The sequence below is a fragment of the Salvelinus alpinus genome, chromosome 7, assembly GCF_045679555.1.
Source record: "Salvelinus alpinus chromosome 7, SLU_Salpinus.1, whole genome shotgun sequence".
Taxonomy (NCBI): domain Eukaryota; kingdom Metazoa; phylum Chordata; class Actinopteri; order Salmoniformes; family Salmonidae; genus Salvelinus; species Salvelinus alpinus.
In genome coordinates, this window is record NC_092092.1 from 13384029 (window position 1) to 13409541 (window position 25513).

Below are 25513 nucleotides of genomic sequence, written 5' to 3' on the forward strand. Positions count from 1 at the left end.
AAGTGTGAGGACCTGAAGAGGGGAAGCGTGCTTTTGTGTGAAATCTGCTGGTTTAGGAGGAGAATAGCAGAGGCAGAGAGGTTGGCCTACCAGGACACAACGTTTTGGAACAAGGAATATTATTATACTATTATTCGGCTTTAAAATGCAACTATGCTTTTATTACTGTACTAATTAAATCACTTTAATGTCTATAACCTATAATGTGAAATTAAATGACATTACTCACATCAAGAGGCTAAATGAACAACTTTACTTCAGAGCCCCTTTAGGGGAATTTGATTCCAGAGCTGGTGGGGAGTCTACACTGCCATCTCGTGGAATACTCTATAATACTTTCTAGAAAAATCGACTGACCCAATGTGATAATGATGATGATGATGATGATGATAATTATGTTTAGGATGATAATTATTCTGCTAATTATGATGAGGATGATTGTGATGGTAATGATTCTGATGATGAGGAGGATGCTGATTGTGAAAAAAATAGCCTTATAGAGAAACAGTGTTACAAAACGAACAAACGCACACGTACACACTAGCCTGGCTGACGCACGACCCACGTGACTACACAGCGTGCTGTGCCTCAGTCCGGTGTTAGCGAGACTACACATACAGCGGTGGAAAAAGTACCCAATTGTCATACTTTAGTAAAAGTAAACATACCTTAATAGAAAATTACTCAAGTAAAAGTAAAAGTCACCCAGTAAAATAATAATTGAGTTAAAGCCTAAAAGTATCTGGTTTTAAATATACTTCAGTAGAGTGGTGGAAAAAGTACTCAATTGTAATACTTGAGAAAAAGTAAAAAGCACAAGTAAATGCTATACATCAAATTCCTTAGATTAAACAAACTAGACAGCACCATTTACAAACAGGCAGGGTCGTACTCCAACACTCATACATCATTTACTAACACAGTATTCGTGTTAAGTGAGTCTGCCAGAACAGAGGCAGTAGGGATGACAAACATTATATTGATAGGTGCGTGAATTTGACCATGTTGTTGTCCTACCTGAGCATTCGAAATGTAACAGTACTTTTGGGTTTCAGAGGAAATGATTGGGAGTAAAAAGTACATCTATTTTTTAGGAATGTAGTGGAGTAAAAGTAAAAGTAGTCAAACATATCAACAGTAAAGTCAAGTAGACTCCCCCCAAAAACGACACACACACACACACACACACACACACAGTAGAGTAGTCTATTTGGTGTGTTTCTATGATCGTGGTCTCTGCACGGAGCGAAAGACAGTCACCCTGGGAAGTAGCTCTGATGATAGGGCATTTCCTGTCTTCTATTTTTAGATTGTAATGGCACGCAAAATGACATTACGTCATTGTACTGCATGGGATTTTGTAAGGCCCACACATGCCCGATCTCTCTCTCTCTCTCTCTCTCTCTCTCTCTCTCTCTCTCTCTCTCTCTCTCTCTCTCTCTCTCTCAATTCAATTCAATTCAATTCAATTGACTTTATTGACATGGCAAGTTATTATTACTTACATTGTCAAAGTATACATATCGAAAAATTTAAATAAAATATATATGTATATATATACACAAAATATATATATATCAACCCTCTCTTCTCTCTTTCCTCGGTGTGTGGCTGTCCAGCTGTTATGCTGATTCAAGCAGAGCCAGCGTAAAAACCGTGACCACGTGACCCAACCTCTGCCAATGTCCCTCTGTAGTTTATTCAGCATGATGGCTGCTGATGCTGCGGTAGTTTCCTCCTCACCTCATCCCTGCCGCCTGCTGTCGTTTCACCTCTTCACCCTTCTCATCCTCCTCTTCTTTCTCCCAGCCCAGGCGAAGGGATTGCTTGGCGTCCGCCCAGAGGACACTAAAGCCGGGGAGCTGTCAGTGCAGGACGGGCTGCTCCAGGCGACCGAGGGTACGCGCTTCATGCTGCGGGTTTACTACGCAGCATCCTCGGTTACACAGAGAGCCAACAACCACTCTGGGAGTGGAAGACCAGAAGCTGCCGCACCATGGATCGCCTTCATAGAAGAACCAGGTGGAGAGCGAAAGCGAGGAGAGGGAGAGACACTGGTCAGTTTATTGAGTGTATTGACCATTTACCATTAAAGCTATATATTAAATAGGTTTTATGAAATAACCTAAATATCGTGATAAAATATCAATTTGAATTTAGGTCCCTCCCAAACGGAACCCGTGCGTGGACGAGCACGCTCGGAGTTCTGACATCGAGCTCCTGGGTTCCTTCAGGTCTGCGTCCAGCCACAGCTCTGTTCTGGGTCCGTTTATTTAGTCTATAGTTACATGTTTTTATCGTTGTTCAATCTCAGATTACATTTAAAATAATAATCTTACATGTTATTGTGCGTTTTTCTTTTGTCTGATGATGACCTTTTTGGAATTTGATTCTGATTCTATAGTGGAGCTGCTCGCCAAAGACCTGCGCAAAGATGAGCGGATCAAATACTACTCCATGTGCGCGTTTGACGGGGTGAAGTGGGAGCATTTCAGCACCAGAGACTTCTGGCTAGCGGTGGTGGAGCGACCCCCGCATGCGGATGTGTGGCTCCAGTTGGGGGTGTCGGTGATTCTATTAGGACTCTCTGCGCTTTGCAGCGGGCTGAACATCAGTATGCTCGCCATGGATCCCGTCGAACTCCGCGTTCTACAAAACAGCGGCACCGCGAAGGAACAAAAATACGCACACAAGATCGAATCCGTGCGTAAACATGGCAACTACATCCTATGTACTGTGGTGCTGGGCAACGTGCTGACCAACACCTGTTTCGTGGTGTGGATGTGCCAGATTATAGGGATGACTCCCACCTCCCTTGCTACTTGCACTTTCGGTATATTCTTCATAGGAGAGATCCTGCCTCACTCTGTGGCGTCCAGACACAGCCTCGCCATCGCCTCCAAAACCATCTGGGCCACCCGGCTTCTAATGCTGGTCTCCTTCCCCATCTCCTACCCCATCTCCAAGCTCCTAGATATCATGCTTCACCAGGAGATCAGTAACTTCTACACCAGAGAGAAACTGGTGGCCATGCTCCGCGTCACAGACCCCTACCACGACCTGGTCAAAGAGGAACTTAACATCATCCAGGGCGCTCTGGAGTTACGCACCAAGACCGTAGAAGAAGTTCACACCCCTCTGGCGGACTGTTACATGCTCTCCTCGGATGCTGTTCTAGACTTCTGTACTATGTCTGACGTCATGCAGAGCGGGTTCACCCGGATCCCGGTCTATGAGAACGACAGGTCCAACATCGTTGATATCCTCTTCGTCAAAGACCTGGCGTTCGTGGACCCGGATGACTGCACCCCGCTGAAGACCATCACCCAGTTCTACAAACACCCCATGCACTGTGTGTTCAGAGACACCAAACTGGATGTGATGCTGGAGGAGTTCAAGAGAGGTAATAGGACGGGCCATTTGGCATTTCAGACCGGTTTAGGGGCGGACAGGCCATCTGGCATTTCAGACCGGGCTAGGGGCGGACGGGCCATCTGGCATTTCAGACCGGGTTAGGGGCGGACGGGCCATCTGGCATTTCAGACCGGGCTAGGGGCTGACGGGCCATCTGGCATTTCAGACCGGGTTAGGGGCGGACGGGCCATCTGCCATTTCAGACCGGGCTAGGGGCGGACGGGCCATCTGGCATTTCAGACCGGGCTAGGGGCGGACGGGCCATCTGGCATTTCAGACCGAGTTAGGGGCGGACGGGCCATCTGGCATTTCAGACCGGGCTAGGGGCGGACGGGCCATCTGGCATTTCAGACCGAGTTAGGGGCGGACGGGCCATCTGCCATTTCAGACCGGGCTAGGGGCGGACGGGCCATCTGGCATTTCAGACCGGGCTAGGGGCGGACAGGCCATCTGGCATTTCAGACCGGGCTAGGGGCAGAGTGGCCATCTGGCATTTCAGACCGAGTTAGGGGCGGACGGGCCATCTGGCATTTCAGACCGGTTTAGGGGCGGACAGGCCATCTGGCATTTCAGACCGGGCTAGGGGCGGACGGGCCATCTGGCATTTAAGCCCGGTTTAGGGGCGGACGGGCCATCTGGCATTTCAGACCGGGCTAGGGGCTGACGGGCCATCTGGCATTTCAGACCGGGTTAGGGGCGGACGGGCCATCTGCCATTTCAGACCGGGCTAGGGGCGGACGGGCCATCTGGCATTTCAGACCGGGCTAGGGGCTGACGGGCCATCTGGCATTTCAGACCGGGTTAGGGGCGGACGGGCCATCTGCCATTTCAGACCGGGCTAGGGGCGGACGGGCCATCTGGCATTTCAGACCGGGCTAGGGGCGGACAGGCCATCTGGCATTTCAGACCGGGCTAGGGGCGGACGGGCCATCTGGCATTTAAGCCCGGTTTAGGGGCGGACGGGCCATCTGGCATTTCAGACCGGGCTAGGGGCTGACGGGCCATCTGGCATTTCAGACCGGGCTAGGGGTGGACGGGCCATCTGACATTTCAGACCGGGCTAGGAGCGGACGGGCCATCTGACATTTCAGACCGGGCTAGGGGCGGACTGGCCATCTGGCATTTCAGGCGGGTCCATTTTTGGGCCAGTGGGCCTGTCCAAATGGGGTTTTTTTTGTGCAAAATTATCATTATCTGGATAATAATGGGGGTAAAAAAAAAATGGGCCGGTCTGGGGGCCTCAAGGAAAACATTTTCTCCAAGGCAGATTTCTGGTCCCAGTCCGCCCCTGGGCTAGGTAGATCCCTCTCACACCCGAGCTCAGTATACACTGTTGTAGAGAGAAAAAATGATATGCAAAATCAGGTAGCATATATAGAGTTAAATCTGTAGGAAATGCACCACCATTTTGTACGAAAACAGGTGGAGGTGCATTCTCCAGAGTCATACATGTTACCAATCAGAGCACACAGACTAATGAGCTCACAGTTTATAAATCACAGGATTACTGCCATTCAGTCACCTCCACGCTGTAACACATGGTCTATGAGAAAAAACGATGATATTGTTCAGCAGGTGCTGGCTGGTTTGACAGAAGTGGTCTAAGTGTAGTGTAGTGTTCAAGTTAGCCTATACTCATTCCATTACACCACTTCCCTCTTCCTGAAAAGCAGAGAATCCAGGGTGTATATAAATCCAGTTATGCTCTGGACAGTCAGTCATATAAGATGACACAGGCTCAGCAGGTCCAAGTGGAGGTGAGTGGTACAGTATAGGCTGCTGTATGTCACAGAGAGTTTTTATCCATATCCATAATCCATTAATTAAACAACTTCCTTGAAGTTGAGATATAATAATACAGGTACAGTGCATGTTGTTTTACAGGGTCAGCCATAGAAGAACGTCGCCCCTGGAGCAAATTAGGGTTAAGTGCCTTGTTGACAGATTTTTCACCTTGTCGGCTCGGGTATTCAAACCAGCGACCTTTCAGTTACTTGCCCTAATGCTCTAACTGCTAGGCTACCAGAAGAGACGTGACAAAGTGACTGTAAACGGTCCTCAGTGTCTCCATCCATGTAAGAAGCTGGAGGATGGAATAATCTCTTCCAATTACCATGACAACCAGAGTATGAATCATTGTGTTCAGCCGTCAGCCAGGGGAATGTGCAGGTGTGTGTGTGTGTGTGTGTGTGTGTGTGTGTGTGTGTGTGTGTGTGTGTGTGTGTGTGTGTGTGTGTGTGTGTGTGTGTGTGTGTGTGTGTGTGTGTGTGTGTGTGTGTGTGTGTGTGTGTGTGTGTGTACAGCTTTCCATGTTATCTGTTGTCTGTAGCTTGTGAGGTGTGGAAACACTTTGTTACTTTTATGGATTTTGTTTTGTTGCTTTTTGTGCTTTTTGTGCTGTCTGTTTGTCTGTCTGCTACGTGTTGCTTGTCCTATGTTGCTCTGTCTGTCTGTTTGTCTGTCTGCTACGTGTTGCTTGTCCTATGTTGCTTTGTCTGTCTGTTTGTCTGTCTGCTACGTGTTGCTTGTTCTATGTTGCTCTGTCTGTCTGTCTGTTTGTCTGTCTGCTACGTGTTGCTTGTCCTATGTTGCTCTGTCTGTCTGTTTGTCTGTCTGCTACGTGTTGCTTGTCCTATGTTGCTCTGTCTGTCTGTTTGTCTGTCTGCTACGTGTTGCTTGTCCTATGTTGCTCTGTCTGTCTGTTTGTCTGTCTGAGTTTTTTAAGAACTGTCCACTATGAAAGGCAGTGACTTTGCCAGCATTTTAGATAACAATTTATAAATTACACTGCTACAACAACATCGGAGACACTGTGGTTTCTTTCCATGGCTTGTGAAAAATTTCATTTGAGTCATTTAGCAGATGCTCTTATCCAGAGTGACTTCCAGGAGAAATTAGGTTAACCCCCTTGCCTTCCTGAATCAGCCTCCATCACAGGGGGGAGAGGGGGAGAAGGGGAGAGGGGAAGAGGAGAGCGTGCAACGTGTTGGTTGTCAAATGTTGCTCTGAATGTGCACACTGCTCATTGTCTGTCTGCATTGGAATTGGAATTGTGTTTAATAACCTGCCCGGGGACTGTGGTTGAAAATGAGCTATATGGCTAAAACCGGCACTTTTACTAAAACGTTGATTAATGTGCACTGTCCTGTCCCTGTAAAAATACAAATAAACTCAAACTCAAACGCAATATATAATGAGTGTACAAAAAAATGTGGAACAAATTCTCTTTCCATGACATAGACTGACCAGGTGAATCCAGGTGAAAGCTATGATCCCTTATTGATGTCACTTGTTAAATCCACTTCAAACAGTGTAGATGAAGGGGAGGAGACAGGTTAAAGAAGGATTTTTAAGCCTTGAGACAATTGAGACATGGATTGTGTAAGTACAGTATGGCATTCAGAGGGTGAATGGGCAAGACAAGAAACGGGGAATGGTAGTAGGTGCCAGGCGCATCGGTTTGAGTAAAGAACTGCAACAGTGCTGGGTTTTTCACACTCAACAGTTTCCTGTGTGCACCAAGAATGGTCTACCACCCAAAGGACATCCAGCCAACTTGACACAACTTTGTGAAGCTTTAGAGTCAACATGGGCCAAGCAACACGTAGCAGACAGACAAACAGACAGCACAAAAAGCACAAAAAGCAACAAAACAAAATCCATAAAAGCAACAAAGTGTTTCCACACCTCACAAGCTACAGACAACAGATAACATGGAAAGCTGTACACACACACACACACACACACACACACACACACACACACACACACACACACACACACACACACACACACACACACACACACACACACACACACACACACACACACACACACACACACACACACACACACAGAGAGAGAGAGAGAGTTACCACTGAGGGTATTTTCCATTGGGATCTTGCCAGTTGTCAGTAATACTAACACAGAAATATGACTTATCTATGTATGACTAGTTTCAGCTGGGGAGAGAATCAATCTCTGTCTTAACGGCTACTTTCAGTAAGAGTCTCCTGCATGGTGTTGATTTTTAATCTGGATTTCCAGACTCATCACAAATTTATCCTACTATCCACAGCTCAGACATAATCACGGAAAGTAAATGCTGATCTCTATAACCTCTCACTCCCCCCCCCCCCCCCCCCCCCCTATTTTTATCCTCCTAATCTCTCTCCCAGGTAAATCCCACCTGGCTATAGTCCACAGGGTGAACAGTGAGGGGGAGGGGGACCCCTTTTATGAGGTCCTGGGAATTGTTACTTTGGAGGACGTTATCGAAGAAATCATCAAGTCTGAGATTGTGGACGAGACAGACCTCTACAGTATGTATAACAACTCTCTTTCTCTCTTTATAGATACACTGCATGACCAAAAGTATGTGGACACCTGCTCGTCCAACATCTCATTCCAAAATCATGGCCATTAATATGGAGTTGGTCCCTCCTTTGCTGTTATAACAGCCTCTACTCTTCTGGGAAGGCTTTCCACTTTCCACTAGGCCTGGCTCGCAGTCGGCGTTCCAATTCATTCCAAAGGTGTTCGATGGGGTTGAGGTCAGGGCTCTATGCAGGCCAGTCAAGTTCTTCCACACTGATCTCGACAAACCGCTTCTGTATGGACCTCGATTTGTACACAGGGGCATTGTCATGCTGAAACAGGAAAGGGCCTTCCCCAAATTGTTCCGCAAACTGTTACCACAAAGTTAGACGCACAGAATCATCTAGAATGTCATTATATGCTGTAACGTTAAGATTTCCCTTCACTGGAACTAAGGGGCCTAGCCCGAACCATGAAAAACAGCCCTAGCCCATTATTCCTCCTCCACCAAACTTTACAGTTGGCACTATGCATTCGGGCAGGTAGCGTTCTCCTGGCATCCGCCAAAACCAGATTCGCCCGTCAGACTGCCAGATGGTAAAGCGTGATTCATCACTCCAGAGAAGGCGTTTCCACTGCTCCAGAGTCCAATGGTGGCAAGCTTTACACCACTCCACCCGACGCTTGGCATTGCGCATGGAGATCTTAGCCTTGTGTGCTGCTGCTCGGCCATGGAATCCCATTTCATGAGGCTCCCGACGAACAGTTATTGTGCTGATGTTGCTTCCAGAGGCAGTTTGGAACTGGGTAGTGAGTGTTGCAACTGAGGACAGACGGTTTTTACGTGCTACGCGTTGCAGCACTCGGCGCTTCCATTCTGTGAGCTTGTGTGGTCTACCACTTCGCGGCTGAGCCATTGTTGCTCCTAGACGTTTCCACTTCCCAATAACAGCACTAACAGTTGACTAGGCAGCTCTAGCAGGGTAGAAAGTTGACGAACTGACTTGTTGGAAAGGTGGCATCCTATGACGGTGGCACGTTGAAAGTCACTGAGCTCTTCATTAAGGCCATTCTACTGCCAATGTTTGTTGTCTATGGAGATTTCATGGCTGTGTGTTAGATTTTATATACCTGTCAGCAACTGATGTGGCTGAAATAGCCTGATTCACTAATTTGAAGGAGTGTCCACATACTTTTGTATATATAGTGCATCTCTCTCTCTCTCTCTCTCTCTCTCTCTTCCTGTCACCCTCTAAGCTATTGATCGCCCCTTAACCCCCCCTGCTGCTCCCATAACGTGATCTGATGCATAATTATGCAGAAGTAATTAACTTATCCCATAAATAATTACCACTGGCTTAATCGGGGCTTAACGCTCTCTCTGCAGTGTGTGTGTGTGTGTGTGTGTGTGTGTGTGTGTGTGTGTGTGTGTGTGTGTGTGTGTGTGTGTGTGTGTGTGTGTGTGTGTGTGTGTGTGTGTGTGTGTGTGTGTGTGTGTGTGTGTGTGTGTGTGTGTGTGTGTGTGTGTGACAGAGCGAGACAAAGAGACAAACAAACGTTTTGGTGTAGCAGCTACGCTATTTCGTTGTTTTAACATTATGCTGTATTATCAAATGTTGCATCTGTCTACTATGTAAACTGCACCCACTTGTAGGGTAAATCATGTGCCGTGTGCATAATAACAGACTGGGAACATCATTCCATTTTCAAACCTATGACATGTTTAATTGCAAGGAGAATGTACTGTATAAAGCAGACTCCACGGCAAGAGAGAGAGAGAGAGGGAAAGAGAGAAGGGGGGGTGGGGGGGGGGGGGTATGTGTGTGTGCATGTGTGTGTGCTGTATAAATATAGCACAGTGCAGTTCATCTCAGTAACTGTGCTCCGCAGGCCTCAGTACAGCACTGGGTATTCAACACAATCTGATCGTCATAACATCATTATACCAATCCAATCAGAAACCTATCCCATTACCAGACAAATAAAGATTTCATTAATTAATTTATGGATGGATGGATTGATTGGTTGATTGATTCATTGATTGTTCCCTAGCTGATAAAAGGACTAAGAGGTGTGTGTCTCACCATGAGAGGAAGCAACACGACTTCTCTATCTTTAAAATGTCAGAGAATGAGATGAAGGTGAAGATGTCTCCTCAACTGCTGCTTGCTACACACCGTTTCCTGGCCACAGGTAGGACCTCTGTGTATGGGTGGATGTGTGTGTGTGTGTGTGTGTGTGTGTGTGTGTGTGTGTGTGTGTGTGTGTGTGTGTGTGTGTGTGTGTGTGTGCGCATTTACACTCTTCTCTTTTTCTCTCTCTTTCTGTCTCTGTCTGTCTGTCTCTGTCTCTGTCTCTGTCTCTCTCTCTCTCTCTCTGTCTCTGTCTGTCTGTCTCTCTCTCTGTCTCTCTCTCTGTCTCTCTGTGTGTGTAGAAGTGGAGCCCTTCAAGCCATGTCATCTCTCAGAGAAGATTCTCCTTTGTCTGATCAAACACCCCAGTGTCGTTCAGGAACTTAAGTTTGACAGGAAGAACAAAGGAGCACCACAGCACTTCCTGTATATGAGGAACAAACCTGTCGACTACTTTGTCCTGATTTTACAGGTACACACCATACACACTGATACTACACTGTCTTGGTTCTACAGATACACCTAGGGTTGCAAAACTACCCGGTATTTTACCAAAGTTTGTAAATCTATGAAAACGTTGCTGTTTAATAGTCTGTGTGTTATGTCATTGCAGGGTAAAGTGGAGGTGGAGATTGGTAAGGAGGCTCTTCGTTTTGAGAACGGAGCTTTCTCCTACTATGGCATGCCAGCCCTCATACCACCATTGTCCATAGGTAAATACCCTCCCAGCCCCAACAACACACAATGGGATTTTATCAGTTGATGTTAGTGATTATAATGTTGTTGATGGCGATGATGTTGATGAAGAGGATTTATTGAATAGGACATTCTTACCCCTAAATGCTACAGTAGCACAATGTTTCTAAGTTATGTGTGCGTGAAATCCACTGTCGATTTCTCTTGAATCTGTGGGAAAAGATGGCTGCAGTGGAAACTATGTAACTGCAGTAATTAAAGCTGTTTAAGAAAATGGTTCGGTAGAAAGACATGTCCTGACCTGGGTTATATAACACCCAGCTTACACTGATAAGCAGACACAAACGGGCCAGCCCAGTGTGTGTGTGTGTGAGTGTGTGAACATGTATGTGTTTGCGCTTGTCTAATAGAGAGCAAGAGCCAGAAAGAGCGAGAAGAGAGTGAGGAAGAGAGTGAGGAAGAGAGTGAGGAAGAGAGTGAGGAAGAGAGTGAGGAAGAGGACAAAAAGGGCAGAATCTAATCAAACTCATCTCCAGTCAACAGGTTTGGTTCTGGTAGCAGTGGGTTGAACCAGTCAGACTCTGTCCTATCAGGAGGCAGTGTGGGTCAGCTGAGTATAGGAGGGGGAGGAGTCTACCTACCTGACTTCTCTGTCAGACAACTCACTGACCTACAGATTATAAAGGTAACACACACCCACACACACCTGCACCATCCACAAAACTACACTAAATATATTCATGTGACCATATCATTGAAACACACAGTTTTATAAGGAAGGTCTACAGTAGCCTCAACAGCACTCTGTAGGGTAGCACCATGGTGTAGCCGGAGGACAGCTAGTTCCCGTCCTCCTCCGGGTACACTGACTTCTCACCACCTTCCATAGACTTACATAGTAATTATGACAACTTCCAGAGGATGTCCTCCAACCTATCAGAGCTCTTAGAGCATGAACTGACATGTTGTCCACCCAATCAAAGGATCAGAGAATGAATTTAGTTCCGAAAGCATAAGCTACAGCTAGCACTGCAGTGTATAAAATGTGGTGAGTAGTTGACTCAAAGAGAGAGAACGACAATAGTTGAACAGTTTTGAATAAATTAATTTCTTCAAAAATGAAGGAGAAGCAAGAGAGAGAGAGTGCTAGCGATTTTTCATAGCATTTTTTTTTTAGCTTTAGTTTTAGCTTTACTTGCTTAGTTAGAGAATGCAGCTAGCTAGTTTAGCCTACTCAAAAACCCAGCTCAAACGGAGGGATGCTATGTTAGCTAGCTGACTATGGCTATCCAACACTGGATATTGGATAGCCACCAGGGCCCACCGGTGTAACTGCTAAACTGCTAGCTGTACACTGTACTTCATGATTGTAGCGGGTTTACTAACAAGTTAGTTCTAGTAGCTATGTTGACTACTCTGACATTAGCTAATATGGTGTCAAAGATGTAGGCTGTGTAGCGGTTATGGTATAAAGGTTTGGCTTGGAAAGGTGTTTTCGTCTGGTCACAGACAGCTGTGGTGTTGTGCAATGGAGTCCACAAGCGACGGGAAAAGGTGAGAGGAGAAGCGTGCGTAAATGCGAGAAGGAATTATACAATGAGCAAAGTGATCATGCTGTTTGTATGTGGCTGCTATGAAAGTGATCTGTGTTTGCGGGTGATCAGGGGTGTATTCATTCTGCCGATTCTGTTGAAAAACATTTCTAAACGGAAGCAAATGGAACGAAATGGGGATGAACATACCTGAATTTGTCCAATATATTGAATGTATCACTCTGTCACATTGATTACTCAAATCTTCCTCTCGACCTGTGTGTACCTACATTGTAAACTTTCATGGGTAGGCTAGGTTGTAGCAACCTCATGAAGGGTATAGGGAAAATTAGAGTATCATGTAGTAGAAATAAGGCCTCCCTCATCTTTAACGTCACCGACCACCACTGACGTGCATGCACAACACTTAAAATAGACCTAAACTTCTAACTACCCAGAACCATACTGCTTCTCATTTTCATTTCCCTTTAAAACATCTTAATTCCTGATTTTGACTGAACACAGACACATCCTCTCTCCCTCTCCCTCTATCCTTTTCTCTCTCCCTCCTTCCCTCGTTTTCCTTTTAATCTCTCTTAGTTTAACTTTAATCATTGGGGATAAATGACCTCCATTTTCAGTATGAATAATTTAGACTTAAAGTGATGGATGTACATCCTGAGTACACACACACTCCCTCACCCCTCCCCCAGGTCTTAAATATAGTTTGCGAAAGAAAGATCACTAGCGCGCACACACACACAAACGTAGCATTTACATAGAGAAACAGCTTGGTGGTGTGTGTGTGTGTCTATATATAGATATTTGCTTATATTAGTTTATATCGTGTGTTGATAATGTTGTGTTGATACTGTATTTGTGGTGTGTGTTGATGATCAAATCAAATTGTATTAGTCACATGCACCGAATACAACCGGTGTGGACCTTACAGTGAAATGCTTACGATGTATTGATACTGTAATTGTGGAGTGTGTTGATGATGATGTGTTAAACTGTATTTGTGAAGTGTGTTGATGATGATGTGTTAAACTGTATTTGTGAAGTGTGTTGATGATGATGATGTGTTAATACTGTATTTGTGGAGTGTGTTGATGATGTGTTGATACTGTATTTGTGAAGTGTGTTGATGATGATGTGTTAAACTGTATTTGTGAAGTGTGTTGATGATGATGATGTGTTAATACTGTATTTGTGGAGTGTGTTGATGATGTGTTGATACTGTATTTGTGAAGTGTGTTGATGATGATGTGTTAAACTGTATTTGTGAAGTGTGTTGATGATGATGATGATGTGTTAAACTGTATTTGTGGAGTGTGTTGATGATGATGATGTGTTAAACTGTATTTGTGAAGTGTGTTGATGATGATGATGTGTTAAACTGTATTTGTGAAGTGTGTTGATGATGATGATGTGTTAATACTGTATTTGTGGAGTGTGTTGATGATGTGTTGATACTGTAATTGTGGAGTGTGTTGATGATGATGTGTTAATACTGTATTTGTGGAGTGTGTTGATGATGTGTTGATACTGTATTTGTGAAGTGTGTTGATGATGATGTGTTAAACTGTATTTGTGAAGTGTGTTGATGATGATGATGTGTTAAACTGTATTTGTGGAGTGTGTTGATGATGATGATGTGTTAAACTGTATTTGTGAAGTGTGTTGATGATGATGATGTGTTAAACTGTATTTGTGAAGTGTGTTGATGATGATGATGTGTTAATACTGTATTTGTGGAGTGTGTTGATGATGTGTTGATACTGTAATTGTGGAGTGTGTTGATGATGATGTGTTAAACTGTATTTGTGGTGTGTGTTGATGATGATGATGATGTGTTGATACTGTATTTGTGGCATGTGTTGATGATGATGTGTTGATGATGATGATGATGATGTGTTGATACTGTATTTGTGGCATGTGTTGATGATGATGATGATGTGTTGATACTGTATTTGTGGCATGTGTTGATGATGTGTTAATATTGTATTTGTGGCGTGTGTTGATGATGATGATGTGTTGATACTGTATTTGTGGCATGTGTTGATGATGATGATGTGTTGATACTGTATTTGTGGCATGTGTTGATGATGTGTTAATATTGTATTTGTGGCGTGTGTTCCTGTCTCCTAGATCTCGAGGAACCACTACCAGAATGCACTAACAGCCAGTCTTATGGACAGTGTACCCCAGACCCCCGATCCTGAGGGGAGACCCACCATCCCTGAGACCCGCTCCCACAGCATCGCCCTGCCCCTGACACACACATACACTCACCTGCAACCCGTCCTGGAACGACACACGCACACAGAGGACCACACTGGACCCCTCACCTCACAGCTCAATGAGAGGAATCGCATTGTCCGTAAGTGGAGTGGTGCGTGTGAGTTACATAACCACTGTGGCAGAGAGAGAGAGAGAGAGAGAGAGAGAGAGGCTGTGGTCTCTCTCTTTGAATCGGTGGTCTGTCCTCTCTGAGTTAAACCATGGAGGGAATTGATCATGATGCAGATGTGTCCAGCATGATAACCATCTCTAGCTGCTTCCCCAATGCTCAATACCTCACTGTTTGCAGGTAATGGGTCATGGATCTGCTTCTTTCAGATAGATCTACACTTCTATGCACAGAAGGGGTTGGAACAAGTGGACAAGGGAGGGAGATTTTGAGACTGAAAACGGGTTACCACTTCACTGAGATGCAGCCTCTGTCCTGCTTCTCACAATAGTACTATGTCTCCCACTCCAGGCAGTAAGTCAGATGGACAGAGGAGCCCCAGGGACTCAGTGTTTCTATGGATGGATGACATTCCCTACATCCGAGAGGACCGACCGGAAGACTGTCAGGAAGACCAACCAGAGGAGCCACCAGAGAAGAAACCGGAAGACCTCCCGGAAGATCGAACAAAACACTGTCCGGAGGACCGTCTAGGAGACCGTCTGACAGATTGCCTGGAAGGCCATCAGGGAAAATGGCTAGTAGAATGTCCAGAAGACCAGCTGGAAGACCAGCTGGAAGACAGGCTAGAAGACCAGCTGAAAGACAGGCTAGAAGACCAGCTGAAATACCAACTGGAAAGCCAAGAAGGGAATGGTGAGGAGACCTGTGTTATATTACGACCCAGTTTACACTGATAAGCTGTGTGTGTGAGTTGTAAGCTTTTATAGCTGTTATATACAGTTGAAATCGGAAGTTTACATACACTTTAGCCAAATACATTTAAACTCAGTTTTTCACAATTCCTGACATTTAATCCTAGTAAAAATTCCCTGTTTTAGGTCAGTTAGGATCACCACTATAATAATAATAGTAGACAGAATGATTTATTTCAGCTTTTATTTCTTTCATCACATTCCCAGTGGGATAGAAGTTTACATACACTCAATTCATATTTGGTAGAATTGCCTTCAAACGTTTCGGGCAGCCTTCCACAAGCTTCCCACAATAAGTTGGGTGAATTTTGGCCCATCATCCTGACAGAGCTGGTGTAACTGAGTCAGGTTTGTAGGCCTCCTTGCTCGCACACGCTTTTTCAGTTCTGCCCACAAATTTTCTATGGGATTGAGGTCAGGGCTTTGTGATGGACACTCCAATACCTTCACTTTGTTGTCCTTAAGCCATTTTGCCACAACTTTGGAAGTATGCTTGGGGTCCATTTGGAAGACCCATTTGCGACCAAGCTTTAACTTCCTGACTGATGTCATGAGATGTTGCAATATATCCACATACTTTTCCTGCCTCATGATGCCATCTATTTTGTGAAGTGCACCAGTCCCTCCTGCAGCAAAGTACCCCCACAACATGATACTGCCACCCCCGTGCTTCAAGGTTGGGATGGTGTTCTTCGACTTGCAAGCCTCCCCCTTTTTCTTCCAAACATAACAATGGTCATTATGGCCAAACAGTTCTATTTTTGTTTCATCAGACCAGAGGACATTTCTCTAAAAAGTACGATCATTGTCCCCATGTGCAGTTGCAAACCGTAGTCTGGCTTTTTTTATGGCGGTTTTGGAGCAGTGGCTTCTTCCTTGCTGAACAGCCTTTTAGGTTATGTCGATATAGGACTCATTTTACTGTGGATATAGATACTTTTGTACCTGTTTCCTCCAGCATCGTCACAAGGTCCTTTGCTGTTGTTCTGGGATTGATTTGCACTTTTCGCACCAAAGTACGTTCATCTCCAGGAGACAGAACGCGTCTCTTTTCTGAGCGGTATGACGGCTGCGTGGTCCCATGGTGTTTATACTTGCGTACTGTTTGTTCAGATGAACGTGGTACCTTCAGGCGTTTGGAAATTGCTCCCAAGGATGAACCAGACAATTTTTTTTCTGAGGTCTTGGCTGATTTCTTTTGATTTTCACATGATGTCAAGCAAAGAGGCACTGAGTTTGAAGGTAGGTCTTGAAATACATCCACAGGTACACCTCCAATTGACTCAAATGATGTCAATTAGCCTATCAGAAGCTTCTAAAGCCATGACACAATTTTATGGAATTTTCCAAGCTGTTTAAAGGCACAGTCAACTTAGTGTAAACGTCTGACCCACTGGAATTGTGATACAGTGAAATAATCTGTCTGTAAACAATTGTTGTAAAAATTACTTGTGTCATGCACAAAGTAGATGTCCTATCTGACTTGCCAAAACTATAGTTTGTTAACAAGAAATTTGTGGAGTGGTTGAAAAACGAGTTTTAATGACTCTAACCTAAGTGTATGTAAACTTCCGACTTCAACTGTACATGAGTGCTAACACTATCTAGTAGGGTTGGTCGTATCCAGATATTCATATCGTCATACCGTCCTCCTCTCATACCAGGATATGTGGTATTACTGGCTTAGTACACAAGGGGGTGCCAACATTTTTAATGGAGGCTGTTAGCTAAAAATGATAAAGGACACAAATGAAAAACAAATTGCAAAAACAGGCAATCCAGCCCATAAAGCTATACATATATCAGTCAGGAGCTACAAAATGTCATTTTTGGTGAGTTTGGACATTTACAATGGAATGTGAACGAGACACATTGTGCTAATAAACAAGGTTTTGACGCATGCTTGTCTGCAGGAAGAACAGTACTGGCTCTGAAGCAGCATGAGTAGGCTACAAGTTGTCTGTCGAGTCGCTAGGGCAACGGGCCTGCCTGCCCTGGTTTAAGAGGAGAGGAGAAGACAGGCTGAGAGTGGAGTGGAGAAAAAATGCAAGGAAGTCAAGATGGTGACAGCTGTACAAATAACTCATCCATGGGGGTTTACTTCTCAAACACGGCAGAAAGCTAACACAATATGATGCCCCATCACCTTATTAGATCAGCCGCTTACTTAGATTAACTAGCAAATTAAATTTAAGGGTCGTGTTAAGGCAGAATTCTGCGTTTTTCACGCTGGAAAAAAATGATAAAATGCTTAAGAAATATCTTGCTGCGTTTTGTAAACGCAGATTTAAAATGCTTCTCATTGTAATTTGTGCTCAGCATCAGACTAATTCTGTGCTTCAGTTGCACTTCTCCACTCAGATGAGAATTCATGACCAGGCATTCTATCAGCAGACAGAGCTCTGTGATGTGGAGCTACTGTTCTCCATCATTCTATCAGCAGACAGAGCTCTGACTGATGTGGAGCTACTGTTCTCCATCATTCTATCAGCAGACAGAGCTCTGACTGATGTGGAGCTACTGTTCTCCATCATTTTATCAGCAGACAGAGCTCTGACTGATGTGGAGCTACTGTTCTCCATCATTCTATCAGCAGACAGAGCTCTGACTGATGTGGAGCTACTGTTCTCCATCATTCTATCAGCAGACAGAGCTCTGATTGATGTGGAGCTACTGTTCTCCATCATTCTATCAGCAGACAGAGCTCTGACTGATGTGGAGCTACTCCATCATTCTATCAGCAGACAGAGCTCTGACTGATGTGGAGCTACTGTTCTCCATCATTCTATCAGCAGACAGAGCTCTGACTGATGTGGAGCTACTGTTCTCCATCATTCTATCAGCAGACAGAGCTCTGACTGATGTGGAGCTACTCCATCATTCTATCAGCAGACAGAGCTCTGTGATGTGGAGCTACTGTTCTCCATCATTCTATCAGCAGACAGAGCTCTGTGATGTGGAGCTACTGTTCTCCATCATTCTATCAGCAGACAGAGCTCTCACTGATGTGGAGCTACTCCATCATTCTATCAGCAGACAGAGCTCTGACTGATGTGGAGCTACTCCATCATTCTATCAGCAGACAGAGCTCTGACTGATGTGGAGCTACTGTTCTCCATCATTCTATCAGCAGACAGAGCTCTGACTGATGTGGAGCTACTGTTCTCCATCATTCTATCAGCAGACAGAGCTCTGACTGATGTGGAGCTACTGTTCTCCTGTACTTTTCAGTGTGGCCAGCCTAGTTCTCTGGTAAAATACCAGATTAACTTCAAGAAAAACATCAGGAAATGTAGCTGGCTACATTCTTTCTATGATAAACATTAGACATAGGATGGCCATGCATCGTTTCTGCAAAAAAATATCTTGCTTTTTCATTAAGCTGATTTACCTGTGTGGCAGCCAGCCAAATAGCATTGCATTTCTTTTGTCATCTGATGAAAATGAAGCTGTTTTCTGCCAAATGTGTTGCACTAATATATTTTCTGTGAAGGAGAACTAGTTGCACATCCCTGATCACTCTAATGAAGCAAAAAAAAACACTTGACTTTCAATATAAAACGCGACCCCTCTCAATACACAGCTGGACTCACCTGGTCCCACTTTCGCCCATTGTGCTACTTACAAACAAACACCAAACACGTGACTGGCTCAACTGTTCTGGGGATCTACGGTACGGTAAGCTGGTGAAATGAAGAAAGCGATCTGCTTCATCTCCTAGGGTATTGCACAAGTTGACTCCAGGTGTTTACTTAGTCCTCACAAGTCTAGTGAAGTTTGAAAAATCCTTCCATGGAAATATTGCCTAGAGCAGTGCCAAGGCCATGGTTTGCATAATTAATAGAATTGATTTATAGTCTTGTAGGTTGTAGCAGATTTTGTAATGGGCTGTATTCATACACTTCTCATTTCTCTATTCTCTCTATGCTCCATCTCTCTACTCTCCACCTCTCTCTCCTCTACTCTCCACCTCTCTCTCTCTCCTCTACTCTCCACCTCTCTCTCTCTCCTCTCCTCTCCACCTCTCTCTCTCTCCTCTCCACCTCTCTCTCTCTCTCCTCTACTCTCCACCTCTCTCTCTCCTCTACTCTCCACCTCTCTCTCTCTCCTCTACTCTCCACCTCTCTTTCTCTCCTCTACTCTCCACCTCTCTCTCTCTCCTCTACTCTCCACCTCTCTCTCTCTCTCCTCTACTCTCCACCTCTCTCTCTCTCCTCTACTCTCCACCTCTCTCTCTCTCCTCTACTCTCCACCTTTCTCTCTTTCCTCTACTCTACACCTCTCTCCCATCTCTCCTCTACTCTCCAATCACTCCTCTCCTCTCCACCTCTCTCCCATCACTCCTCTCCTCTCCACCTCTCTCGCACCATACATATGAGATGAGTAAAGAAAAAATATGAAAACATTATTAAAGTGACTTGTGTTCCATTATTAAGTGGCCAGTGATTTCAAATCTATTTATATGGGGCAGCAGCCTCTAAGGTGCAGGGTTATGTAATCGGGTGGAAGCTGCCTAGTGATGGTTATTTAACAGTCTGATGGCCTTGAGATAAAAGCTGTTTTCCAGTCTCTTGGTCCCAGCTTTGATGCACCTGTACTGACTTCGACTTCTGGAAGATAGCGGGGTGAACAGGCAGTGGCTCGGGTGGTTGTTGTCCTTGATAATCTTTTTGGTCTTCCTGTGACATCGAGTGCTGTAGGTGTCCTGGAGGGCAGGTAGTTTTCCCCCGGTGATACGTTGGGTAGACAGCACCACCCTCTGGAGAGCCTTGCGGTTGCGGGGGTTGCCGTACCAGGCGGTGATATAGCCCGACAGGATGCTCTCAATTGTGCATCTGTAAAAGTTTGAGGGTTTTAGGTGCCAGACTATAGTGACAGCAGGCGTATCATAGCAACAGAACTTTGTGTTTTATCTTTCGCTGCGTCACACACTTTCCTCCAGAGAGTCTGGCATGTATTGTTTAAAGACGAACGAGCTCATGGGTCTCTGAATGAGAGATTTGTTTTTAAGATTTGTGTAATTATTAAATCAAAGATTATATTTTATATTGTAAATATAAGAATATCACAATATTATGTGTCATGTGCAGAGATTGACACTGTGTCCTACCCTTCCAGATAACAAGAGGAGTTCCTTGATGGGAGAAGAAGGTGGAGGAAGGCATGGAGCAGTCATCGTTGACCACCTAGCACAAAGCCAGAGAGAAGAGACAACAGGGAAGATCTAGCACAGATAATGAACTGTCTCGCTCTCTCTCTCTCTTCTCCCTTCCTCCCAGTCTTCTACCTACTGGGTACTGGGGTAGAAGTTTAGTTGTGACCACACTGTCGTATTTAGACATCCAGAAGCTCAAGCCCTTTCTCTGAACTGTCCACTCCCCAGACCCAACCCCCTAACCCAGTATAACCTCTGTCCACTCCCCAGACCCAACCCCGTAACCCAGTATAACCTCTGTCCACTCCCCAGACCCAACCCCCTAACCCAGTATAACCTCTGTCCACTCCCCAGACCCAACCCCCTAACCCTGTATGCCCTCTGTCCACTCCCCAGACCCAACCCCCTAACCCAGTATAACCTCTGTCCACTCCCCAGACCCAACCCCCTAACCCTGTATAACCTCTGTCCAATCCCCAGACCCAACCCCCTAACCCAGTATAACCTCTGTCCACTCCCCAGACCCAACCCCCTAACCCTGTATGCCCTCTGTCCACTCCCCAGACCCAACCCCCTAACCCAGTATAACCTCTGTCCACTCCCCAGACCCAACCCCCTAACCCTGTATAACCTCTGTCCACTCCCCAGACCCAACCCCCCTAACCCTGTATACCCTCTGTCCACTCCCCAGACCCAACCCCCTAACCCTGTATAACCTCTGTCCACTCCCCAGACCCAACCCCCCTAACCCTGTATACCCTCTGTCCACTCCCCAGACCCAACCCCCCTAACCCAGTATAACCTCTGTCCACTCCCCAGACCCAACCCCCCTAACCCTGTATAACCTCTGTCCACTCCCCAGACCCAACCCCCCTAACCCTGTATACCCTCTGTCCACTCCCCAGACCCAACCCCCCTAACCCTGGATAACCTCTGTCCACTCCCCAGACCCAACCCCCTAACCCTGTATAACCTCTGTCCACTCCTATCCCTGTATATCCTCTGTCCACTCCCCAGACCCAACCCCCCTAACCCTGTATAACCTCTGTCCACTCCCCAGACCCAACCCCCTAACCCTGTATAACCTCTGTCCACTCCCCAGACCCAACCCCCCTAACCCTGGATAACCTCTGTCCACTCCCCAGACCCAACCCCCCTAACCCTGTATACCCTCTGTCCACTCCCCAGACCCAACCCCCCTAACCCTGGATAACCTCTGTCCACTCCCCAGACCCAACCCCCTAACCCTGTATAACCTCTGTCCACTCCCCAGACCCAACCCCCCCTAACCCTGTATAACCTCTGTCCACTCCCCAGACCCAACCCCCCTAACCCTGTACACACTCTGTCCACTCCCCAGACCCAACCCCCTAACCCTGTATAACCTCTGTCCACTCCCCAGACCCAACCCCCTAACCCTGGATGCCCTCTGTCCACTCCCCAGACCCAACCCCCCTAACGCTGTATATCCTCTGTCCACTCCCCAGACCCAACCCCCTAACCCTGGATACCCTCTGTCCACTCCCCAGACCCAACCCACCTAACCCTGGATACCCTCTGTCCACTCCCCAGACCCAACCCCCCTAACCCTGGATAACCTCTGTCCACTCCCCAGACCCAACCCCCTAACCCTGGATGCCCTCTGTCCACTCCCCAGACCCAACCCCCTAACCCTGGATAACCTCTGTCCACTCCCCAGACCCAACCCCCCTAACCCTGTATACCCTCTGTCCACTCCCCAGACCCAACCCCCCTAACCCTGTATACCCTCTGTCCACTCCCCAGACCCAACCCCCCTAACCCTGTACACCCTCTGTCCACTCCCCAGACCCAACCCCCCTAACCCTGTATACCCTCTGTCCACTCCCCAGACCCAACCCCCTAACCCTGTATATCCTCTGTCCACTCCCCAGACCCAACCCCCCTAACCCTGTATACCCTCTGTCCACTCCCCAGACCCAACCCCCCTAACCCTGGATGCCCTCTGTCCACTCCCCAGACCCAACCCCCCCTAACCCTGTATACCCTCTGTCCACTCCCCAGACCCAACCCCCCTAACCCTGTATACCCTCTGTCCACTCCCCAGACCCAACCCCCCTAACCCTGTATAACCTCTGTCCACTCCCCAGACCCAACCCCCCTAACCCTGTATATCCTCTGTCCACTCCCCAGACCCAACCCCCCTAACCCTGTATAACCTCTGTCCACTCCCCAGACCCAACCCCCCTAACCCTGTATATCCTCTGTCCACTCCCCAGACCCAACCCCCTAACCCTGGAAACCCTCTGTCCACTCCCCAGACCCAACCCCCCTATCCCTGTATATCCTCTGTCCACTCCCCAGACCCAACCCCCCTAACCCTGGATGCCCTCTGTCCACTCCCCAGACCCAACCCCCTAACCCAGTATATCCTCTGTCCACTCCCCAGACCCAACCCCCCCTAACCCTGGATACCCTCTGTCCACTCCCCAGACCCAACCCCCTAACCCTGGATAACCTCTGTCCACTCCCCAGACCCAACCCCCTAACCCTGGATAACCTCTGTCCACTCCCCAGACCCAACCCCCCCTAACCCTGGATAACCTCTGTCCACTCCCCATACCCAACCCCCCTAACCCTGTATACCCTCTGTCCACTCCCCAGACCCAACCCCCTAACCCAGTATATCCTCTGTCCACTCCCCAGACCCAACCCCCCCTAACCCTGTATGCCCTCTGTCCACTCCCCAGACCCAACCCCCCTAACCCTGTATAACCTCTGTCCACTCCCCAGACCCAACCCCCTAACCCAGTATAACCTCTGTCCACTCCCCAGACCCAACCCCCTAACCCTGTATAACCTCTGTCCACTCCCCAGACCCAACCCCCTAACCCTGGATACCCTCTGTCCACTACCCAGACCCAACCCCCCTAACCCTGGATACCCTCTGTCCACTCCCCAGACCCAACCCCCCTAACCCTGTATAACCTCTGTCCACTACCCAGACCCAACCCCCTAACCCAGTATAACCTCTGTCCACTCCCCAGACCCAACCCCCTATCCCTGTATACCCTCTGTCCACTACCCAGACCCAACCCCCTAACCCTGGATGCCCTCTGTCCACTACCCAGACCCAACCCCACTAACCCTGTATATCCTCTGTCCACTCCCCAGACCCAACCCCCCTAACCCTGTATAACCTCTGTCCACTACCCAGACCCAACCCCCCTAACCCAGTATAACCTCTGTCCACTACCCAGACCCAACCCCCCTAACCCAGTATACCCTCTGTCCACTACCCAGACCCAACCCCCTAACCCTGGATGCCCTCTGTCCACTACCCAGACCCAACCCCACTAACCCTGTATATCCTCTGTCCACTCCCCAGACCCAACCCCCCTAACCCTGTATAACCTCTGTCCACTACCCAGACCCAACCCCCCTAACCCAGTATAACCTCTGTCCACTACCCAGACCCAACCCCCCTAACCCAGTATAACCTCTGTCCACTACCCAGACCCAACCCCCCTAACCCAGTATAACCTCTGTCCACTCCCCAGACCCAACCCCCTAACCCAGTATACCCTCTGTCCACTCCCCAGACCCAACCCCCTAACCCTGGATGCCCTCTGTCCACTCCCCAGACCCAACCCCCTAACCCTGGATACCCTCTGTCCACTCCCCAGACCCAACCCCCTAACCCTGGATGCCCTCTGTCCACTCCCCTATCCCTGGATGCGCTCTCCTTTGAGTTTTCTGGGTAACAGACTACTGAAACATTATGACTTGAATTAATTGATGTACTTCACTGTATATTTCTGTTGAGTTACCTTTCATCCACCCATCTCTACAGGGGAAGAAGAAGAAACTAAATGAAGAGGAAAAAAGAGGGAAATAGCAAGTCTAGACATGAGCCATCTTATAAATATCTTTATTTGTCAACCAAGAAGACAAAAATGTCTCTCTTCTGCCATCAGACAGTTCCTTAAGTGCTTTCAGCACAGGGACCTGTCCTTATCATAGAATACTTCTATCAGTCAACCAACGATGGCTGGTAGGAGTCCTGCCATGTGAATGCCATCCTCACTGCCAGTGTTCTGACCACACAAAGGGAAGAAACACACACCAGCCATGAGAAGAAGCACAATGTCTACAACCACAGGGACTTTATACTGATTCAAAGGAGCAGTCTGTCATTTCTTTGTCACATGTGGCCACTGGAAGAAATGCACGAACAGTCAAGTCTCAGGCAATGCACACACACACACACACACACACACACACACACACACACACACACACACACACACACACACACACACACACACACACACACACACACACACACACACACACACACACACAGTTCCATTGAAGTCAATGGACACACAGTCCTACCGGATCTATACTTTTTACCAGATGTTAAACTGCAGATTGCAGCTTTAATACAGATGTATAATAAGTGTAGCTGAGCTCCAACAAACCTGCCTCCTTAAACAAGGGATATGCAATATTTACAATCCACAAAACGTACGGCACTACATTTTACCTACATTTGCAAAGGTATTTTACTATGATTAGATAATATGATATATTGATGATGATTGATATTCATTAATGAGAAGATTTGATTTACAATATGGTGGTTATTTGGTTTTATGTGTAATGAATAGGCTGTTTTAACAGCATGCTTCTGGATGATAGAGAAACTCACTTTTGCCATATCATCATAACACACACAATATGTTCCTGCATGGTTTAAACCAGAGCCATTTACACAACAAGTGTCATCTGTACAGTATGTCATCTCCATATCACCATTACTTGTAACGGTTGTCGAAGTCGTTCTCCTCCTCAGACGAGGAGGAGCATGGATCGGACCAAGACGTAGAGTGGAAAGTGGTCATTATTTAATGAAAACGAAAACGATACAAAACAACAAACGTGACAAAACCGAAACAGTCCTGTGTGGCACAAACACTGACACAGGAACAAACACCCACAAAACACACGTGAAACCCAGGCTGCCTAAGTACGATTCTCAATCAGGGACAACGATTGACAGCTGCCTCTGATTGAGAATCATACCAGGCCGAACACAAAACCCCAACATAGAAAAT

The 25513-nt window shown here is 46.7% G+C and overlaps 1 protein-coding gene across 1 annotated transcript; it reads left to right on the forward strand.

Annotated features, from left to right (window-relative positions):
- Window positions 1-1598: 1598 nt before the first annotated feature.
- On the forward strand, window positions 1599-21119 carry LOC139580482 (metal transporter CNNM4-like). The gene is made up of 11 exons (XM_071409218.1): window positions 1599-2057; window positions 2161-2263; window positions 2405-3403; window positions 7593-7736; window positions 9784-9924; window positions 10166-10335; window positions 10477-10576; window positions 11096-11244; window positions 14243-14474; window positions 14856-15200; window positions 20378-21119. The coding sequence occupies exons 1-11, from the start codon at window positions 1683-1685 to the stop codon at window positions 20485-20487; spliced, it is 2868 nt and encodes a 955-aa protein (XP_071265319.1). The 5' UTR covers window positions 1599-1682; the 3' UTR covers window positions 20488-21119.
- Window positions 21120-25513: the final 4394 nt, after the last annotated feature.